This window comes from Leopardus geoffroyi, chromosome B2 (genome assembly GCF_018350155.1).
Source record: "Leopardus geoffroyi isolate Oge1 chromosome B2, O.geoffroyi_Oge1_pat1.0, whole genome shotgun sequence".
Taxonomy (NCBI): domain Eukaryota; kingdom Metazoa; phylum Chordata; class Mammalia; order Carnivora; family Felidae; genus Leopardus; species Leopardus geoffroyi.
Window position 1 is genome coordinate 146576372 of NC_059332.1, and position 20850 is coordinate 146597221.

A 20850-nucleotide genomic window follows, 5' to 3' on the forward strand; every position below is an offset into this window, starting at 1 on the left:
CCAGGAGGTCTGAAACCAATACTTGCTTGACATATTTTGTGGAAATTCCCAGAATAACAACAACAACAACAACAACAACAACAACAAAAAACCTAAAATAAAGGACATTTGATCCAGAGAGGATAGAGTAAATTAATAAAAGAGTAGTTTATTCATTCATTTATTTACTCATTTTTTCCAACCACCCATCCCTTTCCCAAGGTCTATGTGACAGACGCTGTGACATACTAACTTCTGGGTCAGATGTCAAACAGACATAAAGAGAGACAGACCTAGTAAGAGAGGCAAATCATAAACAGTGTGTGTGTGTGTGTGTGTGTGTGTGTGTGCGCACGCACGCATATGTGCATTCACACATGTGGGGAGAGGTACTGAGTGGTGATGAGAATAAATGCCTCCTACATGCAAAACATTGTAACCCTCTTTATTGTCTGTAATTGTTATTTTCTTGCTTTAGAGATTCCATTTCCATCATGAGATCCAGGAGGTGGGAGAAGAGAGAGAGAGAAGGATTTGGAACTGATCCTGTCTTAGTGTTTCATTTCCCTTCCTCCCCTCTCTCCTTCCCAGTTGCTGTCACCGGGGTGTGGGAGGAAGTTTAGATGGCCTCATACCGGTCCCCTGGAGCATGTACAGCCTCACGTGGCCTTTGTCACTTCACTTCCCCAGGCGTTCAGTTGAGCTTGTTGGTCACCTCACAAGGTTCATGGGTGTGGGACTCTGTCCTTGTACCTGTTGTGGAGGAATCTATAGTAGGAATTGGCCCTTGGTCTATTCTCTTGGCCCTGATGATGCTTGGTGGCTTCTTTTTTTTAATGTTTTTTAAAAATCTTTGTTGTTGTTGTTGTTGTTTTGAGAGAGAGATAGAGACAGAGCACACAAGCATGGGAGGGGCAGAGAGAGGGGGAGAGAGAGAGAATCCCAAGCGGGCTCTGCACTGTCAGTACAGAGCCTGATGTAGGGCTGGAACTCGCAAGTTGTGAGATCATGACCTGAGTGGAAACCAAGAGTTGGACATTCAACTGACTGAGCCACCCAGACGCCCCTGATGGCTGCTTCTGAAGCTTGGTGGCTGGCTCACAAGGGTGCCGCTGAGATTCACCTGTATCTGCTAGCCTGTCTCTAGCTCTGACTTGTCACTTCCAGTCTCCGTTGTGTTTTGAAACTTCCCTGGGCTATGTCTAAGAAGACAGGTACAACAGGCAACCACTATTATTTACCAATATGCTCATGCACCCTAGAACGTTCCCCGACCCTCGCTGGTTGTTTATAACATACACACATGCAAATACACAGGCCCATGCACCTACACGCACACGTGCAAATATAGAGACCTGTGCACCTACACACACACGTACAAATACACAGGCCCGTGCACCTACATGCACACATGGAAATACACAGGCACGTGCACCTACACGCAGATGTGCAAATACACAGGCACGCACACCTACACATACACACGAAATAAAGAGGCACATGCACCTACACGCCCACATGCAGATACACAGCCATGTGCACCTACATGCACACGTGCAAATACACAGGCACACACACCTACACACATGTACAAATACACAGGCCCATGCACCTACACACACACACATGCAAGTACACAGGCCTACGCACCTACACACACACATGAAATACACAGGCCCGTGCACGTACACACACACATGCAAATACACAGGCACGTGCATCTACACACACATGCAGGACTTCCATCCTGAGTGGGGGTGGGGTTTCTGGGGCTCTAATGCTGACAGTTCTTCATCTCCCCACCTCCCCATCTCCCCATCTCCCCATCTCCCTCTCTCTGCTGCCCCTTCCCTACTCCTTACCTTCCTTCTTCCTCTTGCTTCCCTACTCCAACCAAAAAGGCAATAGGAGGTCTAGTTCATATCACTAAATAGGTAAATAGTTGAGCATACTTTTAACAATGACCATGTAATTACAGTACAATGCGTCCCATGCTATTGTAGAAAAGCAAAGTGATAATGGTAACGATTAACATGCACCTGACACTGTTCTAGATGGTCTGCATGAATGAACTAATGTATTATTTACAGCAGACAGTTTAAGTATGTGCTATTATCATCCCCATTTTAACATCATTGAGGCGACTTGTCCAAGGACATGCAGGTACTTTAGTGGCAGAGGCAGGGAGAAGATTGGGATTTGGGCTCCAAAACCTATACTCTTCACTGCCATCAGATGACTGTGGATAAACAGCCAAATGGAAATGTACTCCATGAAAGTAGGACATATTCAGCAAAGAGTGAGGTATTTGGTATAATTCGAACTTAGGTTGTGGGAGCAAAATGTCAGAACGTTAAGCTGGAAAGGGAATTTGGGGACAGATTCTTTACCACAGCAAAAAGCTTGTGATATATCCTGCATACACCTAGCAAAGGACACTTGGAAGACAAGTAACATAGAATAATTTTTTTAAAGAAGAGTCTGAAGACTGGACAAAACAGGAGAGAGATTGGTGTTGAGGGATCATCTGAGAATCTGCCCATTGATTAATTCGTTCAACAAATACGAATGGCCTATACACCGGGAATGAAGATGAAATGTTGCAGACTGGAAAAAAATGGGTCGATCATGGCATCCAGAGCTCACAATTTAGTGAGGGTGACAGAATGTAAGCAAATATATAAGCACAACAAATGTCCTCGTAGCGGCACCTGCAAAATACCATGGTTTCTTTCTCCCGAGAGAGAGTGGGGCGGCTTTCTGAGCTGGGTGCAAAGGTATGTTCCATGGAAACTGAAAATAGTTGAACACAATTAGGTTCCTTTAAGTGTGGCAGTAAAATAAATAATGGATCCCATTTGCCTAATATACCCAAGTTCTTGGTAAACATGAAATATGTTGCATATCAGGTACCTTAGTTGACCATGTATGTTTACAGTGACATGAGTATTCAGCAACCATCGCTTTAGAATATTTGATTTACTCCCCAACCAAAAACAATCCATTCATTCAGCAGATTTTTAAGACTCAGAGGAGGCAGGTGACACCAGGTATCAGTGGAGAGCCAAACACAGTTCCTCCCCTCAGGGAACATACAAACATATCTTCGTAAACTTTGTTGGAGCTGAAACACGATGGCATCACATCATCTGCACAAGTGGCCATGTGAAATTAGTAACAGAAGCCAGTAAACACAAAGTCTAGAGAACCCAGGAGCAGAGAGAATAGGAGGTACAAAAACTTTAGAGATAGACCAGGACCGCAAGGAAAATCCTAAATTGCAATGCTTCATCTTCTCTAGGGAAACCGTCTTAGCAGACATGGAAAAGGCAGGGTTTATTCTAAGAAGAGAGATACTGCATCCCCAAATTGGGTAATGAGGAGAATGAGAATGACCCTTCCACTGTGGTTTTGAATTTTCTCTGTAACCCTCACCGACTTGAGGGAAATAGCCTTCATGCTGCATGCCAAGAAGTTCTGTCTGTCTTATGATAAAGAAAGCATAGCAACATTTTAAAAACTCTGCTTTGATATCATGATTTAAGATGATGCTTGTTTCCAGAATTACAGCCTGGCAGACAGATTGTATATTTTCCCACATGTCGTCGGTATACAACGCTAGAATGTCAAAATAACTTGATTTTTAAAATATCATGTTTTCTACAAAAGAAGTACACTTAGTGATGTGGCCCAAGGTTAAACTCGGAAGCAGAGATTCTATAAGACAGATGATAGTTTCTCATTAAAAAATTGGCAGAGGTTTAAGTTGATAAATGCAGTATCAATAGTTTTACGGGCTGTTACTTAACAGGCCAATACGTACATTTTTTTGTAATTTGAGAAACAATCTTATTGTCACGCTCAAATAGAATACATTTTGCAAAGTACCGTGTTCCTTTAATGAAGATGAGATCTTCAACATTTTATGTTTTTATCCCCTAGATTTACTGGTCTACCATGCAAACCCAGAAAGAGGGTGTCATTTTCTATAAAGATATTCTGACCTCCTTGAAAGTCCCCCGAATCACCGGCAGACGTTGATGCGTGCCCTGTTTTAACCTGTGAGCTCTCTGGGCTCCGTGTTCTGTGTCCTTCACAAATGACCTCTGTTCTTCAATCACTTTAGACAAAATGACAGCAGGACCAGGCTAGTTTAAGAAAATGTTGGCACAGCCAAAAGAAGATCCTTTTTCTCTCTACAAAGGGAACACATCAAAATGTAAAGACCATGGTAAATATAGAGGAAGTTGACTGACAACTGCAGTTTGCAGAGAAGTAACTCAATAATGAAGACAAAAGAGAGCTCTTTGGTGGCTGTTTTATAGCCCACGTCTATTGTTCCCTGTGTTACCCAGGCACTGTTCTTAGCTATTTATATGCACTAGCTCACCGCATTCCCTAGGCAGTAGGCACGTCGTTGTCCTATTTTGCAGAGAAGGAAACTGAGGCCTAGAGGGACCGAGTAGCTTGGCCGCATCCATCCACTAGTGAGGGAGGAGTGGGACTCTGGGGTCGGAACCCTTCGCCCTCCGTGCTCACTGAGAATCCACAGCACATGTCAGCAACTTGCCTTACACATCCTAACACAGGATCGGGCTGGCCGGCGTGCCTTTTACTGCTTTGGTGGCATCTCTCCTGACACCTTTCGCCTTGGCTCCCTCAATCTGCAACTGCCTCCTCAGAATGCTCCAGGCACCCGAATTACCTCCCTTTCTTTGCATTTTACCAGTGACATGGTCCAATTCTTCCAGCACTTGGAGAGGAGCAATTCAGCTTTCCAATTTCAGTTTTACCACAGGATGTAAACAGCATGCAAAGCTGAAGCACACCAAAAGGTATTTTGTTTTTAAAAAGAAATTCAATCGAACTTAAACTGGTAAGTCTGTGGAGATATTTTTAACAGTAGGGTCTTCCCATGTCTCCTTGCCTGCTTCTGGCAGTGACGCGTGGAGCGAAGACCGGGTCACAGACCGTAAGCTTGGCCAGCCCATTCCTAGGCCTAGCAGGACACAAGCTTTTGGGAGGAAGGAACACGGTATTTCTGAGTGGTGAGAATAGTTCTCTCTTCATGCGATGGTTCAAATTCCTTTGTAAATATTTCTGGCCTACTGGGAAAAAACTGGTTTTATATTGCCGCAAAACAATTAGCACCTGACTCGTGTTCCACGGTCGACGTACCTGATTTCATATAGCTTGTCAGTTTTCATATCTCCAATAATTACCATTTGTTTCCCCTATGATGGGTTAGCAGGGCATTCAAGCCATGTTTTTCCTTAGAGCAAAGTTCATCAACACTAGTTGTCTTGCCTGATACTCTTAGCTCCCTGCCCACCAAGCCCTCTGCCTCTTCTGTTTTCCTAATGGGGGAGTCCTCACAGGCTCTCTCAAAGATCTCGTCAGTTCACGCTATTATAAGACCACGGCCTTTCTGAAATGACTCTGAAAATTGTCTCACTGGTACTACCCTATTTCCAAAACGCAAAATGTGCATCTTACATCTTTAGGCAGCTCCGTCCAGACGTCTCCCAGCTTACATCTGAAACCGAACTTACGGCCCGTAATTCAGCCCCTTCCCAATACCAATGCCATTTCACTTGCTTCCCATGTTGGAAACCAAGCCATTAGATAGATTCCATCAAGTTCTTTATTCTCCCATGTCCGTTAATCATCCAATCCTGTATCATCCAATCCTGTAAAGTATTCTAACATTCTTCTCCTTCTGTCATTTTCAACCTACTTTCTAGGTCAACACCACAATTCAGGTCTGTTGGCTGGTGATTCCATGCCTAGACATGTACTCCTGTATTTTGATCTTTCTAAGTTATCCTGTACTACACTGTCTGGTTATACTCTGTTAACATACACACACGCACACGCGCGCACACACACACACACACACACACACACACACACACAGTGGATTAAAGACTTTAAAACTCCTAGAAGAAAACATAGGGGGAAACCTTCTTAGCATTGATCTTGACAGTGATTTCTTGGGTATGACACCAAAGCACAAATAGACAAATGGAACTACATCAAACCAAATAGCTTCTGCAGTGCAAAGGAAACAACAAAATAAAAAGCAATCTATGGAACAGGAGACAATATTTGCAAACCTATATCTGATAAGGGGTTAATATCCTAAATATATGAGGAACTCCTATAACTCTACAGGAAAGAAACAAATAACCTGGGGCGCCTGGGTGGCTCAGTCGGTTGAGCATCTGACTTCGGCTCAGCTTATGATCTTGCAGTTCATGAGTGCGAGCCCCACATCAGGCTCTGTGCTAATGGCTCAGAGCCTGGATCCTGCTTCTGATTCTGTGTCTCCCTCTCTCTCTGCCCCTCCCCCACTCATGTTCTGTCTCTCTCTGTCTCAGAAATAAATAAACATTAAAAAAAAATAAAAAAAAATAACCTTATTTAAAAATGGGCAAAAGACTTGAACAGACATTTCTCCAAAAAAGACCTACAATGATCAACAGGTATATAACAAGGTGCTCAACATCACTAATCAAATCCTCAGAGAAATGCAAATAAAAACCACAACAAGATAAACGACCTCACACCTGTTGGGACTGTTAGGATAGCTATTACCAAAAGGTAACAAGTATTGGAGAGTATGTAGAGAAAAGGGAACCCTGTGTGCTCTTGACAACAATGTAAAATGGTGTCGCTGCTGTGAAAAACAACATGGAGGGCTCTCAAAAAGTTAAAAGAGAGAAATCATACCGTACGTGACAACATGGAGAAAACTTGGAGAATTATGCTAGGGAAATAAGCCAGACACCGAGGGACAAATACTGCATGATTCCATTTATAGGAGGAACCGAACAGAGTCCAACCCATAGAAGCAGAGAATAGAATGTTGGTCCCTAGGGACTGGGAGGGAGAATTTATACCTGATGCGTATAAATTTTCAGTTATGCAAGATGAGTAAGTGCTAGGCTGTTCTTTCTTAAATGGCATTTAATCATGTCAACCCCTTACTTGAAAACCATCTGCATTTTCCTTATGCCTGAAGTATTCAGTCCAGTCACAGTGGACGGCAGAAGGTGCCTTCCTGCCTCCCCAACATTATCCAAACTGAACTAAGCACTGTCTCTTGACGACATTGTGTCCAGTTCTCACCTCCATGTCTTTGCTCAGTATGCTCGCCCCTTCCCACCTTGCAAGGCTCATCAGGATCCACCTCTCCAGGGAAACTTTTCCTGTTTACTCCAACCCATAATTATCTCCCGTTCCTCTGAGCCAGGGCATTTTCCTATATACCCTTGGGATGTACTTCTCATTTGCCATTTAATCAAGTACTACTTTGAAATTTTTACTTACTTCTTTTGTGAGGGTATTCTTCTTTTTAAGAGAATAGAGAAAGGAATTAACATCATTTGGCACATGCTATCTCATTTAATCCCTGTGATAACCCTGGGAATTAGCCATCTGTTTATAAAAAGTGAAGTAAGGCCCAGAAAGGCACAGTAACTCTCCACTAATCACAGAGTTTGAAAGTGATGAGGTTCAGTACACGCAAGTGATGGGTTTGAACCTTGATCTGCCCAATTCCAAACACAAGCTGCTCTCTGTAAAGGCAGACTGTTACTAATTCATTTTCTCCACAAACTGATAATATTAAAATGTGAATCCAATGGAGGAAGTCATATTTCTCATCTTTTTCCTACCCACTAATATCCCCATCTCTCCTTGACATTCGGCACAGCACTATAACTAGCGTAAGCTATTCACTATATCTCTCGCTTTAGTTTTTTAGGTGAAATTTGACTAAGAAATATAAGAACTTGTGTGTTTAAACAACTTTAATAAATTTATATCTAATCCCTGAAAAATACATGCATAGAAAAATTATATGCTGATAAAAGAGGCAGTCAATACTGCCATCATAACAATTTCTTTCCTAAAATTGCTTCCTGACATTAACTTCACCTGAATTAATCCTTTCCAAACCTCCTTAATTCTGCCCATTTGGCTGAGTGTATTAAAGTTCACAGTACATTATCTAATTTTTATAAATTAATGCCATGTTTTGCAATTAGCACCAGTGGTAAAAGCCACAAGTGATCTGTTTCTAACTCTGTCCCAACTTCTAAAACTGCAGAACTTTCCAGGTCTATCATTCATTTCTTGCTTCTCAGTTTGATTAACACTTGTTATCCCCAAATATAAGTATCTTCTCTCTACCTGTGACAAAATTATACTATTTTTAGCATTATATAGAAATGTGATAAAGGAAAGAGAAACTCCGAAGATGTGTATTAATTCATAGTTTGCTCCTTTTATGCCCTGTTGGTTTAAAAAACTATGCTATTGTTAAGTTTTTAAGGAAATTCCTTTAACTTTATGACAGGTGACCAAAGGTGGGAATGTTCAAAGCCAGAGAACAAGGGATTACTTCTTCTTTATTTATTACACTTGAAAGTATCACTCATCGACAGCTGCAGTTAGGAACATACAATTCCCGGATAATAAAGGTTAAGTGTGCATAAATTCGAGATCTGCTTACAACTGACCTTTAGCTGTCTTGTTAGCATTTTTGACAGAAACTTAAAATAAGGTTATTCCATAAAATAATTTGACTCTCCATTCTCAAGTCCAGATTTGTTACTCAGTAATTAAGACCTTTCAGCTAGACAGAGCCTTCAGTATTGGTAGTAAAGCGACAAGCCATCAAGATGGTGAAAAAAGGTGAGCAGGTCAACGGGAAGAAGCACTGGGCTCCAATCCTCACTCTGCAGCTGCTTGGAATGTAGTCCCAACGTGTCACCAAGACTCTCCAATCTTTATAGATTGAATTAGACAGGCGCTGGGGCACCTGGGTGGCTCAGTCGGTTGAGCATCCAACTTCAGCTGAGGTCATGATCTCACAGCTCTTGGGGTCAAGCCCTATGTTGGGCTCTGTACTGACAGCTCAGAGCCTGGAGCCTGCTTCGGATTCTGTGTCCCAATCTCTCTCTGCCACTCCCCCACTCATGTTCTGTCTGTCTGTCTCTCTCTCAAAAATAAATAAACATTAAAAAAATTTAAATTGGACAGACTCACCATCTTTATAAGTTTGAGTCCACCCATCCATGAGTATAGTCAATATACTCATTTGTTTATAGAACACTGTACCATTCTTCCATTTGTGCTTATCAATAACCTTTCATCATTGTCCCCATAAACATCTTATGCATTGACTGTTAGCTTTGTTACCAGTTATCTTTAAGGGTTTGTTTTGCTTTATTTCTTGTGATTGTGAATATTTTAAAAAATATTTTCTATGTAGTTTTTAGTGGCATATGGGAATGCTATTATTTTTAGTGTGCTGATCTTTTATGCAGCAATTTTTCTGAACTCTCTTCCTAATTAAACTTGTTTGTAGATTCTCTGGGCATTCTATGTACATAGTTAAATCATCCTCAAATGACAAGAGTTTTGTTTCTTCCTTGCCAATATTCACACATATTTTACATTCCTCCTTAGTTAAAACCGCCACTACAATGTTGAGATGATAACGGTCTCCTTGTCCCCTTTGCATGGATTTCTCCATAATGAGAATGCTCCTAACATTTCACCGTAAAGTATGATAATTTGCTGTAGGTTTTTGCATTGAGTTTTTTATTTTTTAATGAATGATTTCATCAAATGCTTTGTGTGCATCTATGAAGATGATCTCATTTTTCCTCCTTTGATTTAAAACTTTAAACATGCTGTTGAAGTATCCTGGTGTTTCTGCAGTACAGCCTACCTGCCACAGTTTTTGTGTTTTTTATTTTTTTTTATTTTTTAATGTTTATTTATTTCAGAGAGAGAGAGAGAGAGAGAGAGAGAGAGAGAGAGAGCACAAGCAGGGGAGGGGTAGGAAGAGAGGGAGACACAAAATCCGAAGCAGGCTCCAGGGTCTGAGCTGTCAGCACAGAGCCCGATGCAGGGCTCGAACTCACAGACTGTGAGATCACAACTTGAGCCAAAGTCAGACGCCTAACAGACTGAGGCACCCAGGAGCCCCTTACCTGGCCATGGTTTTTAATATGCCACTGCATTCAGTTTGCCTCGTGCTTTATTTTGATTCAGTGAGATTGGGCTGAGCGTAGTGACAAGCTTATGCTGGCCTCTGATAGTGTGTCGTTTCCTTCTTTTTCTGTTCTTAAAAAGTCTGTACAAATGGGGCATTTTTCTATTTTTTTAAGGTTAGATCATTTCATTGTGATTCAATTTTTAACATGTTATTATTTCTGTAAGGATTTTCTCTTTGGTCTCTTAGTGATTTAAAAGTGTCTTTAAGGGGCCCCTTGGTGGCTCATTCGGTTAAGCGTCCGAGTTCAGCTCAGGTCATGATCTCACAGTTCGTGAGTTCGAGCCCCACATCAGTCTCTATGCTGACAGCTCAGAGCCTGGAGCTTGCTTCGGATTCTGTGTCTTGCTCTCTCTCTCTCTCTCTCTCTGCCCTGCTCACGCTCTCTCTCTCTCTCTCCCCCTCTCAAAAAATAAATAAACATGAAAACAATTTTTTAATAAAAGTGTTTTTAAATTTCCAAATATGTGGAGGTTAAAAGTTTGCCTATTGTTTACTTAGTTCAACATTTGTATTATTTAATTTTCTTCAAAAAAACGTGACACATATGACATAGATATTTTGGAATTTCTTGAAACTTACTTTGCGTCTTACCACTGTTCAGTTACCCCTGTCTCTGGGATGCTTGTAAAAAATCTGTCTTATCTAATTATTCAACGCAAGGTTTTATAGAGTCCCATTAAGTAGACCTTATGTCTAAAATGTGTCTAAATTTCATACTGAAAGGGAAACAAATAATAATAATTTAAAAACTCAGAAAACGAAAGCAATAATGGGGTGACTAGCTAGCCGACCAGATACTAAAATCTGTTATACCGTGTGGTAATTAAATCAAAATAGTACTGGTTTATGAATAAGAAAGTCCTAGGGGCGCCTGGGTGGCGCAGTCGGTTAAGCGTCCGACCTCGGCCAGGTCACGATCTCGCGGTCCGTGAGTTCGAGCCCCGCGTCGGGCTCTGGGCTGATGGCTCAGAGCCTGGAGCCTGTTTCCGATTCTGTGTCTCCCTCTCTCTCTGCCCCTCCCCCGTTCATGCTCTGTCTCTCTCTGTCCCAAAAATAAATAAACGTTGAAAAAAAAAAAAAAAAAGAGAAAGTCCTGTGAAACAAAATAGAAAGTCAAGAAGTAGGGCTTTCTAATCAGTGAAAGATTATTTAATAAATACTTTGGGACAACAGGCTAGCCACTTGGATAACAGTTACAGTTGGAAGAAAGTCTCCCACCTTACACCAAGAAAAGTTACAAATGGATTAAAGATTTCAATATAAAGAAATCATAAAAATACTAGAATAAACCATTATAAATTGTCTTTTCTAATTGTTTCTATTCTTTCTGTTACAAAATGGGGGAAAAAAGCTTTTTAATGACTCAAAATTCAGAACCCCACAAAAGATTAATGAATTCTAAAACAAGCAAAAGTCTTCATGGCAAAAAAAATTTTTTTTGAAACTTCCATAACATACAAAAGTTATATCTCCACAACATAAAAGAACTTAAGAAACAGAGAGAGAAAGAGAGAGACAGAGAGAGAGGGAGAGAGAGAGAGAGAGAGAGAAAAGAAAGCAAATATCAGTGGTGGCAAAGGATGTGAAAAGACAACTCACAGGAAAGGGTGTACAAATGGCTTTCAAAAATATCTTTAAAAGGTGATTATTCTCGGGGCGCCTGGGTGGCGCAGTCGGTTAAGCGTCCGACTTCAGCCAGGTCACGATCTCGCGGTCCGTGAGTTCGAGCCCCGCGTCGGGCTCTGGGCGGATGGCTCAGAGCCTGGAGCCTGTTTCCGATTCTGTGTCTCCCTCTCTCTCTGCCCCTCCCCCGTTCATGCTCTGTCTCTCTCTGTCCCAAAAATAAACAAACGTTGAAAAAATTTAAAAAAAAAAGTGATTATTCTCACATTAAGAAAAATATGAACTTAAAGCAACACTGAAATATTGAAATTTACCTGTAATAGTGTCAAAAATCCAAAACTTTGATAGCATTTTTTTTGGGAAACAATGGAAAAGCAGCTACTGTCATTTATTGTTGATGAAAATGTAATTTAGTACCATCCCATGAAGCACCATTTGGCAATTTCTATCAAAACTGCAGATATATACATCCTTTGAGAAAGCAGTTTCCCTTCCAGGAAGTTATCCTAGATCATACTTATAATTACCTTTTTTTTTTTTTTCACTTTTCTGTGCCATTATATTTTTTTAATTTTTTTTAATGTTTATTTTCTGAGAGAGACAGAATGCGAGGGGGAGAGGGGCAGAGAGAAAAGGAGACGCGGAATCTGAAGCAGGCTCCAGGCTGTTAGCACAGAGCCCGACGTGGGGCTCGAACTCACGAACTGTGAGATCATGACCTGGGGTGAAGTCGGAAGCTATACTGAATGAGTCACTCAGGTGCCTCGACAATCTTTTAATAAGAGAATTTAATCTATTTATACTTGTGATAGTTACTTATATATTTGGATCCATCCTACATATTATGTCCTCTTCATGCATTTTTCTGGGGGCAGGGGGGATGTTTGACCAGCCTCCTGTTGGAGGACTTTATCTTCTGTTGATAGAGCTTTCTTCATTCCGTCTACTACATTCTACTCTCTTGAAAGTTAATTTCATTTCTATTCTTTCAGTGAGGACCCTTGCACTTTAATACGCTTAATTAATTTTAAAGCTAACCAATAACCTTATTCCTCATCCTTATCAATGCAAGGAACTTACTTTGATTCAGATCACCTTATCATTGTCTCTACTTTTTTTTTGCTTTCTAGTATTGCAACCTCACTTTGTAACCTCACCACAATTGATGATTTTTTTTTTTAATTTTTATAGTCAATGCTTACTTGGTCTTATCCATTTGTTCCACAATTTATTTACTATTATCACTTGCATCTCATTTCTTTGTCTTGTGCTCAGCTTATTCTTTAGTACATTTTATCCTTCAGTCAGGATGATGATCTCTGGGTTAAAACAACAAACAAAGAAACAAAAATCTCCATCTTGGTCAAATCCATTTAGTTTGCCTTTATCTTGCATGCTGGTTTGGCTAAGTATGGCACTGAAGATTGTTTTTCAGTGTGTTGAGGGAGTTTTACCCTGTCTTGTGGCCTCTATTTTGTTAATGAGAAGTGTAATTTCAAGTGTAATTTTGATTGTTTATATGTAATCTGTCTTTTGCTTCAGATGCTTTTAAATGTTTTCCTTGACTTTGGAGGTTGATAGTTTTTCTGAAAAGTGTCCAGATTTGCACCTTCAGTCTGAAGATGCGCATCTTTCTTCAATTACGGAAGATGCGCAGGCATGATTTCTCCAAATACTGCCTTTCCTGCCTCCCTGGAACCCCCCTGGGTCACGTGTGGGAGCATCCCAGATGGCGGACACCTGTGCTGCCTCTGCGTTGGCCTTCCAGGTTCTGTGACCCAGTCCCCTCCTTTTCTTTTCATCTGGGGTCAACCTGTTCACCAACGACTGGATTCTTACGTTAATGATGCTCTATATTCTTCAGGAATTTTATTTAGTTCTTTCCTAAAGAATGAAATATTCTACGTTTTAAGCATTTAAAAAAATTCTTTCCAGATTTATTCTGTAATTTCTAGTTGCTAGTTCCAGAGCTCATTCCCATGCTCACTGGTCTAGTTAGTCTTCCTTATGGTGGCTCCATCACCACGATGGTGGTAAGTGTTAGCGGGGTTGTATTTTCTGTGGCAGCCCTATACACCTAGATGATGAAAGTATTAACACTTTGGCATTTGCTCTGTCTGGGCCCCAGAAGTTTCCTTCCCAGGGTTGAGGAACAATGTTTTTTTTTTTCTTAATTCCTTGACTTTACATTTCCCTTCGGGTTTCTCTTTCTCAAAGGAGAGTTTTCCCATCAAGAGCTTTGTCACACATCAAGCTCTCTTTCTCTTTCTACAAACTTTCTTTCTGTTTCCACAAATATATGAGAGTCTTTCTGGCCCCCTTTTCACAGGGGCAGCCCTTCTAGGGTTCTACTTATATGCAGGAATCTCAGCTTATCCCTTCACTTACCAAATGGCCTATTTGCCTGGACTCTGGAGACATTGAAACCTCAGTCCCAGGCTTCCCATCTGGTCTATATCCGATATTCTCTCAAGCCACACAGCATTACCTCTGTGACTCTGGGTTTTGTCTTTAAGTCTAGCATCTGAGGATTTCCTGACATCGACTTTGCATTGAACACACTTTGGTGTTTTTCAGACTTTAAGGATCCACGTTAAGCTTGTCTTCTAGCCTGTGTGAGGTGTCCTTCTTTTTGACACTTGACATACAGCATTTTTCATGCTAAGAAATCTTATTTTTGCATCAAAAAATTCATGTATCTGTACATAATTTTAACTGCATATTCAGTATCACTGAAAAAGTTTAAAATGATATTCTTTCGGTTATTCATCATAGTCACATCCACATGCATTTGAAAAATAAAAGTACATCCATGTTTGGAATATGTTACATACACTGTCCAAAAGACAGTGTGCAATGCCCATGTAATTTGTGAGACCGCTTTCAATAACTCAACAACCTCTTCAAGGAAGAAGAGTGGAGCTGAAGCTTGATTTTAGAAATCCTATAATAAGTCCAAATGAAATCATAATATATTAATAGATGATTATACTATTAGATAATTAGATAACCTAAACTATTTTAGATTAGTTTGTGATTTTTAAGCAAGATCCTCGGTTCTGATTATAGGAGTTGGAATAGCAGATATTTCCAATTATATTTCATTTGCTAATTGAAGCAAAGATATGAAAAGTGTAAGAATAAGTTTCTAATTTGAGGTTTATAATGAAAATCATTAACCTCATCGTGTTTCTGACCTTTCAGTATAGCATTACTACCTTACACATTTGTTACTGGGATAAAAAGTTATATATGATGGGCCGGGTAAAGTTGGAATTTTATTGCTTTTGACCAAAGGTCACTGCGAGATTTAGAGATAACTTGTGAGTACTGTGTGATCTTTAAAAAGTTATGAAACATAAATTTTAAAGAGAGAGAGATTCTGTGAGTAAAACTAATTGATGTTCCTGGAGTGAATGTCCCAAGTAATCATCGATCAGTATATTACCATGTAATTTTACCTGATGTATCTAAAATGGCCCTTGTTCTGTGATGGACTTCAGACAAATTTCTTTTAATTCTGGATTTCTTGCATAAATGTTGAAGAAAGTTTCCAAAAGTTTATAAGTTTGAAAACTAGTATTTTTATAGTAGTACTAAAGAACTATAAAGTGTAATATGTCATTAAAACTAATTAGCCTGGGGGCGCCTGGGTGGCACAGTCGGTTGAGCGTCCGACTTCAGCCAGGTCACGATCTCGCGGTCCGTGAGTTCGAGCCCCGCGTCGGGCTCTGGGCTGATGGCTCAGAGCCTGGAGCCTGTTTCTGATTCTGTGTCTCCCTCTCTCTCTGCCCCTCCCCCGTTCATGCTCTGTCTCTCTCTGTCCCAAAAATAAATAAACGTTGAAAAAAAAAAAAAAAATTTAAAAAAAAATAAAAAAAATAAAAAAAAATAAACTAATTAGCCTAAGACCAAAATTACTTATGATATAACTAAAGAAAAGGTTTGTTTCTAAATAAACAGTAAATAAATAACCTTTTGTAATCTAAATGAACAAAAGAAACCATCGATTGAAAAGAATCCTAAGGGATAGTAGTCACCATGTCCTCATTTATCTTTTCTTTAAATTTTGGTTTTCATCTTGAATTATTCTCAACATCCATATTTTTTAAAAAAGAATTTGTATTATTATTACCCATATATTAATTATGGACATACATTAATATGTTCGTTTTGATGATACTGTGAAAAACAAAACTTTTCCTTCTGAAGTTTTAAAAATAAATGGAATAGCAAATTAATCCCTAAATGATTTCTAATGAGGCTAAATAGAAACACCAAGAAGCAAACCATCCTGATTGTCTATTAAAACACTCATAAAATTCCTGAAATGTAAATAATCATTGCAATCCCAATGGAGGAAACATAGCATTTTATTTGTAGAATACATAACGTTGTAGAAAATTTAAATCTATAGAAACCTACAGGCCCCATCATGCTACAAGGCCAGTGATCAACACCAGGCCCTCTGTGCACGTTGCTGCGGTCCTCAGTCTTGGCTCTAGAGATGGCCATTCACCATCTGGCCATTGTTCCCTTAACTGAGTATCCTCTCAAAGAGTTAGCACAGAGGACAGATTCAAAAGGTCAGAACTGAAATTCAACACGTGCTTCTTGAGTATTCACCTGTCATGTGCCTTTCAAACACCCTTTCGGGCAATGACAGAACTTAAACAACAGAACTTAAAAAACTGCAATGAGTACATGATAAAGTGTACCTAGCAAATCAAACAGGGTTGGTCGGCAGTGATAAGAGGGTCTTACTGAACTGAAATCTAGATATGAGGAGTTGCCAACACCCCAGAGGTCTGGAGAGAAGGGGAGCAGAGCTTTCAAAGATAGTGTCTAAGGAGGAACAAGTGAGGCTAGTCTGGTCAGGGAACAAAAGGCACCAGTGGTTCCAGAGAATAGTGTTGCAGAAGGATGGTATGATGCAACAGGACCTGGGGACGGATCAGGGAGGCCTTGTTGAAACTTGAGTCAGGAGCAACCACAGATCAGGACCCAAGAGTATGGAGAATGGAAACGGGAAGGCAAAAGTAGAGACAAGGACATTATTGGTTGCAGTAAGCTGATGGCTTAGACTAAGCAGGATGTATGCAAAATGGCGGGAAAGGAAATGAAATCAGAATTTGCTTGGAGATGTAATCAATTGGAAAGTGATGGACTGAACACCTGACTTGAAGGAAGGAAATCAAGGATGGCCCCTAATGCTGGGGGTGTGGGGTCAGGAGGCCCAGGGCCAAGTGTGTCACATAACGAGAACAGAAAGGAGACTTGAGGATTAGACAAAGTGAAGGTCACTGGTGACCTGGGAAGATGCACCTGCAGTGGAATGAATAGTGGACAGGTGGGCTGAAGAGAGAACAGGAGTGAGGAAGCATGGACAACTTTACCATGGACAAATGAAAACAATGCGTAGCTGGCAGGAGCTCTACAAAAAAAGAAAAGTACATCAAAGAGAAGTCAGATATATTTTTAAACAAAACACACATGATATCTCCTGATTGTAAATGGAACGTCAGAGGATTTACCAAGGCCTAGGCCACATTCTTTACCCAAAACAATATTATAATAAAAAGAGGAACCCTAGAAGATATTCAAGTAGTAAAAAAGTTATGTACAAGAAAAGTCGCCCTATAGCAAACAGAGAAATAATCTATACTATTTCAAGTAATTTGTGACCTCAAAATATACTGACAAGTTGTTATTCCATTAAGGCAACAGATCTACAATGATATCAGATATACCAAATAATTGTCAAATGGGTCAGAAGAACTCATGGGAAAAGGATTTCTGGTAGAAATGAACGGCTATGGTCAGTGAGCTTGTAGTTAGAGATCTAGAGGTAATCTTTTCTTTCTCAACTTCTCTCCCTCAGTCTTCCATTCAATTTTGCTGCCCCTCAATTGCTGCTTCTTTTTTTTCTCTCTCTCTCCTTTATTCTTTCTTCCATTGCTTTTCTTTCCTTCTTTTCAAAACATCTGTGAATAAGAATAGTGTGTGCTCAATATTTATTAAGACATATTGTGAAATGGGAAGGAAGGAAAAAAAAACAAATGCAGCTTTAAGCTACTCAGAAAAGATACTGTGAAAACATAATGCCAGGAGAAGGAAGGAAGGAGGGAGGAAGGAAGGAAGGAAGGGAGGGAGGGAGGGAGGGAGGGAGGAAGGAAGGAAGGAAGGAAGGAAGGAAGGGGAAAGGATACAGTAGACAAACCATGGTGATATTAGTTATGGCGATATTAGTGTTTGAGTAGACTGAGACAGCCTGAATTAGTAATGATAAAGGGGATGGAGACATGAGGATAAATGGAATGGTCACCAGGAGATTATAATTATGCCTAACAACAGAGTCTAAGAAGTAGTGTCATGTCCTGCAGCCAGAGAGTCTGGGTTCAGATCCCAGCAACCTCTCTTCCTAGCTGCAGACCTTAGGCAAGTTAGTGAACCTCTTAGTGCCTCAGTTCTCCATATTGAAAATTAAGATACTGATAATTGTTACCTCTTAGAGTTGTTATAAGGATCAAATGAACTGATGTTGTTTTTGATGTTGTTGGTATCGTGGCCCCAAACAATACAAAGAAACATAGCAACAGAATTCCAAGGGGGAAAAATGGCATGTCAGCAATCTTAGTAGATTTTTAATTTGCTTCTCTAAGTGATGAAAGTTTGTTTTAAAATGTTTGAGAAAGACATGAGATAGCCACAATAAAATATTTAAACAGGGTGTCTTATCTTTCACATCATTACAGAAAAAAGTGAGAAAAAAATCTACATTTTAATGAAGCTGCAAAAGAGAAAGGGAAAGTAGATGTAAAACAACAACCAGGGACCAAAAAGGAAGATGACAGAAATAAAACTAGACATAGCAATAAATGTGAATGGCTTAATGTATTAAAATAAATAAAAAGCCTTAGATAACATTAAAGTACAAAATTTAATAATTTGCTATTTACAGGAGACATATGTACATGTGACAACGAGCTAAAAGAAAGAGAATTAGAAAAACATCAACAATATAGAAAAAATATAGTACAGATAACATATTAGAAGAAGTTAGGCTACAATGTAAAATTATAGATAATAACATTGTACCTTTTAGAGGCTGAATGGTGTAGCAGTATTTTTTTAATTGTACAAAATAGTGTTCTAAAATGTCTTCAAATACACAAAAACCCTTGAGAAGGTTGGCGTTAGATATATGTTCCACAAAATTTTAGTGTGAATAAAGTAAATGTGATGAATATACAAGGAATATAAAATAAAATTGATGTCTGTATAAACCTCCCTGTGGGATTCATTTTCCAAGGTCAATTCCGAGAGAACAGCTAAACATTTAACTCCTAACCCCCTATTTCCCCAGTTGGCTGGGTGGTCCATGAGCAGACTGGAGACAAACCTCCCACTTGGGAAACTGCAGGACATTTGATTCACCGAGACCTACCGTAGACACTTGGAAATGTGGTGGGAGGGTTACCAGTTACTCATACCCACGGACAGGCAGGTGTGTGGCTGGAGACTCCAGAAAGCTGGCAGAGAGCTGGAGGGTATAAAAACCTCCTCAAGGAAAAGGCGGTTGCTCTAAGGTCTTGATGAGCTCCTCATTTAATTATAAGGTGATCCTTGGAAGCTGCATGCATTCGTAAGGACTTGAAGACACGGCAAGTGTGCACATCTTACTGGAAATGCCGCACTCTTTGCTCTGTAAAGCAGTCTGAGTCTGCTGGCTTCTTTCCATCCGTGATATCACCATCACTTCTGTCACCTTGCAGGTAGCAAGCCAGGTCATGGATACTGCAGACAGGGAAGGGCCTGGGCTAGAACAAATTCCCTGCAGCTCCCAACACATCATCTCTTTTCTCAACCCCAGAATTTTTGTTTCTACCCCCCGTTGGTGCTGCATATTACTGCAAAGATCGGGACAAGGAGGCACAGAGGCATCATTGAGGGTGAAAAATGTAGCAATGGAAAAAGTGATATATCTCTGTTCCCAGATGAGGCAGGTGAGAGAGACTGCGGTATTTTGATTTTGAGCTGTCTTGATAGGACCAAGATTCCACTTGTCATGCAGGTTCCAGGGAACATCCTCGCAATCATATTTGATTCCTCATTCGCATACTTGCCAGGTCCCGAAAAGACACATTTCACAAGAATGTATTAATGTGCAGTCCCTATTAGGTTCTTGTTAGAAATTCAGCTGCTAATCTCTTTTCAACTGTTTTTTTTTTTTTTTCATTTTATTTTCACATACATGTTTCAACATACGCACGATAGACTCCTTGGATCCTTGTCAGTATTGTATTTGTGCCAAAGAGTGAAATATTAACGAAGATCCCCAAAACAAATACTAAAATGCTCCCAGTGTCGATTATTATTGTTTTAATCTCTTGAAATTGAAAGGGCGGTGATTGTAACCCCATTGCTAATAGAATAAAGACATGATGACGTACTTCAGGTTGTGAGACGAGTTGCTTTGTAAAATGTTCCCAAAGTCCTGGAGAATGTGCTTCCCCTGAGTTGGATGACAGCTTCATAGCTGGTCCGGCCACGCTTCGCCCCAGTGTTGTCTTCACATGGCATTTCTTCTCTGTCCTTTCAGGTGGAAATTGAGAAGCTGGATTACCATCATTATTTGCCTCTGTTTTTTGAGGGGCTCTGTGAAATGACATTTCCCTACGAGTTTTTTGCCCGGCAAGGAATCCACGACATGCTGGAACACGGGGGGAACAAGATTCTTCCTGTCATTCCACAGCTCATTATCCCGATAAAAAGTAAGTGAACAGGTGGAAAAGCATCATTCAGCTTATAAGGTGCCGCTTTTTGACAACTTGCTAATTAAACAATAAAACACAACAGGCTGACGCTTTCCCCAGGTTTTGCGGGAATTTTATAAATTGACTTACAGGGCCAGACATCCCAAATCTACTATGTCCCATCACTGATCCTGCACCGAAGACTAACCACATAAATAAATTGCATGGGGTTTATGCCAGCTTAAGCTGCTCCCCAGTAATGACACAAGCATTAAGATTAATTTACACATGCAGAAGTCAAGTATGTGTCTTTGTATTAAATGCTACCACTGACTTCCAAGTTCTTTTAAAATGACATCCCTAATTTTTAAATTACAATATAAACCCAATCACGTTTAGTATCTTTTAGGTAGTAGGATT

General features: G+C 40.1%; 1 protein-coding gene across 1 annotated transcript in view; it reads left to right on the plus strand.

The window, feature by feature from the left end:
* The window catches only part of PACRG (parkin coregulated), a 510247-nt gene that overhangs the window by 259492 nt on the left and 229905 nt on the right, over nt 1-20850 (plus strand). Inside the window, exon 3 of the mRNA XM_045500232.1 lies at nt 20277-20448. Within this exon, the coding sequence (XP_045356188.1) occupies nt 20277-20448 (172 nt within the window). The remainder of the gene's footprint in view (nt 1-20276; nt 20449-20850) is intronic.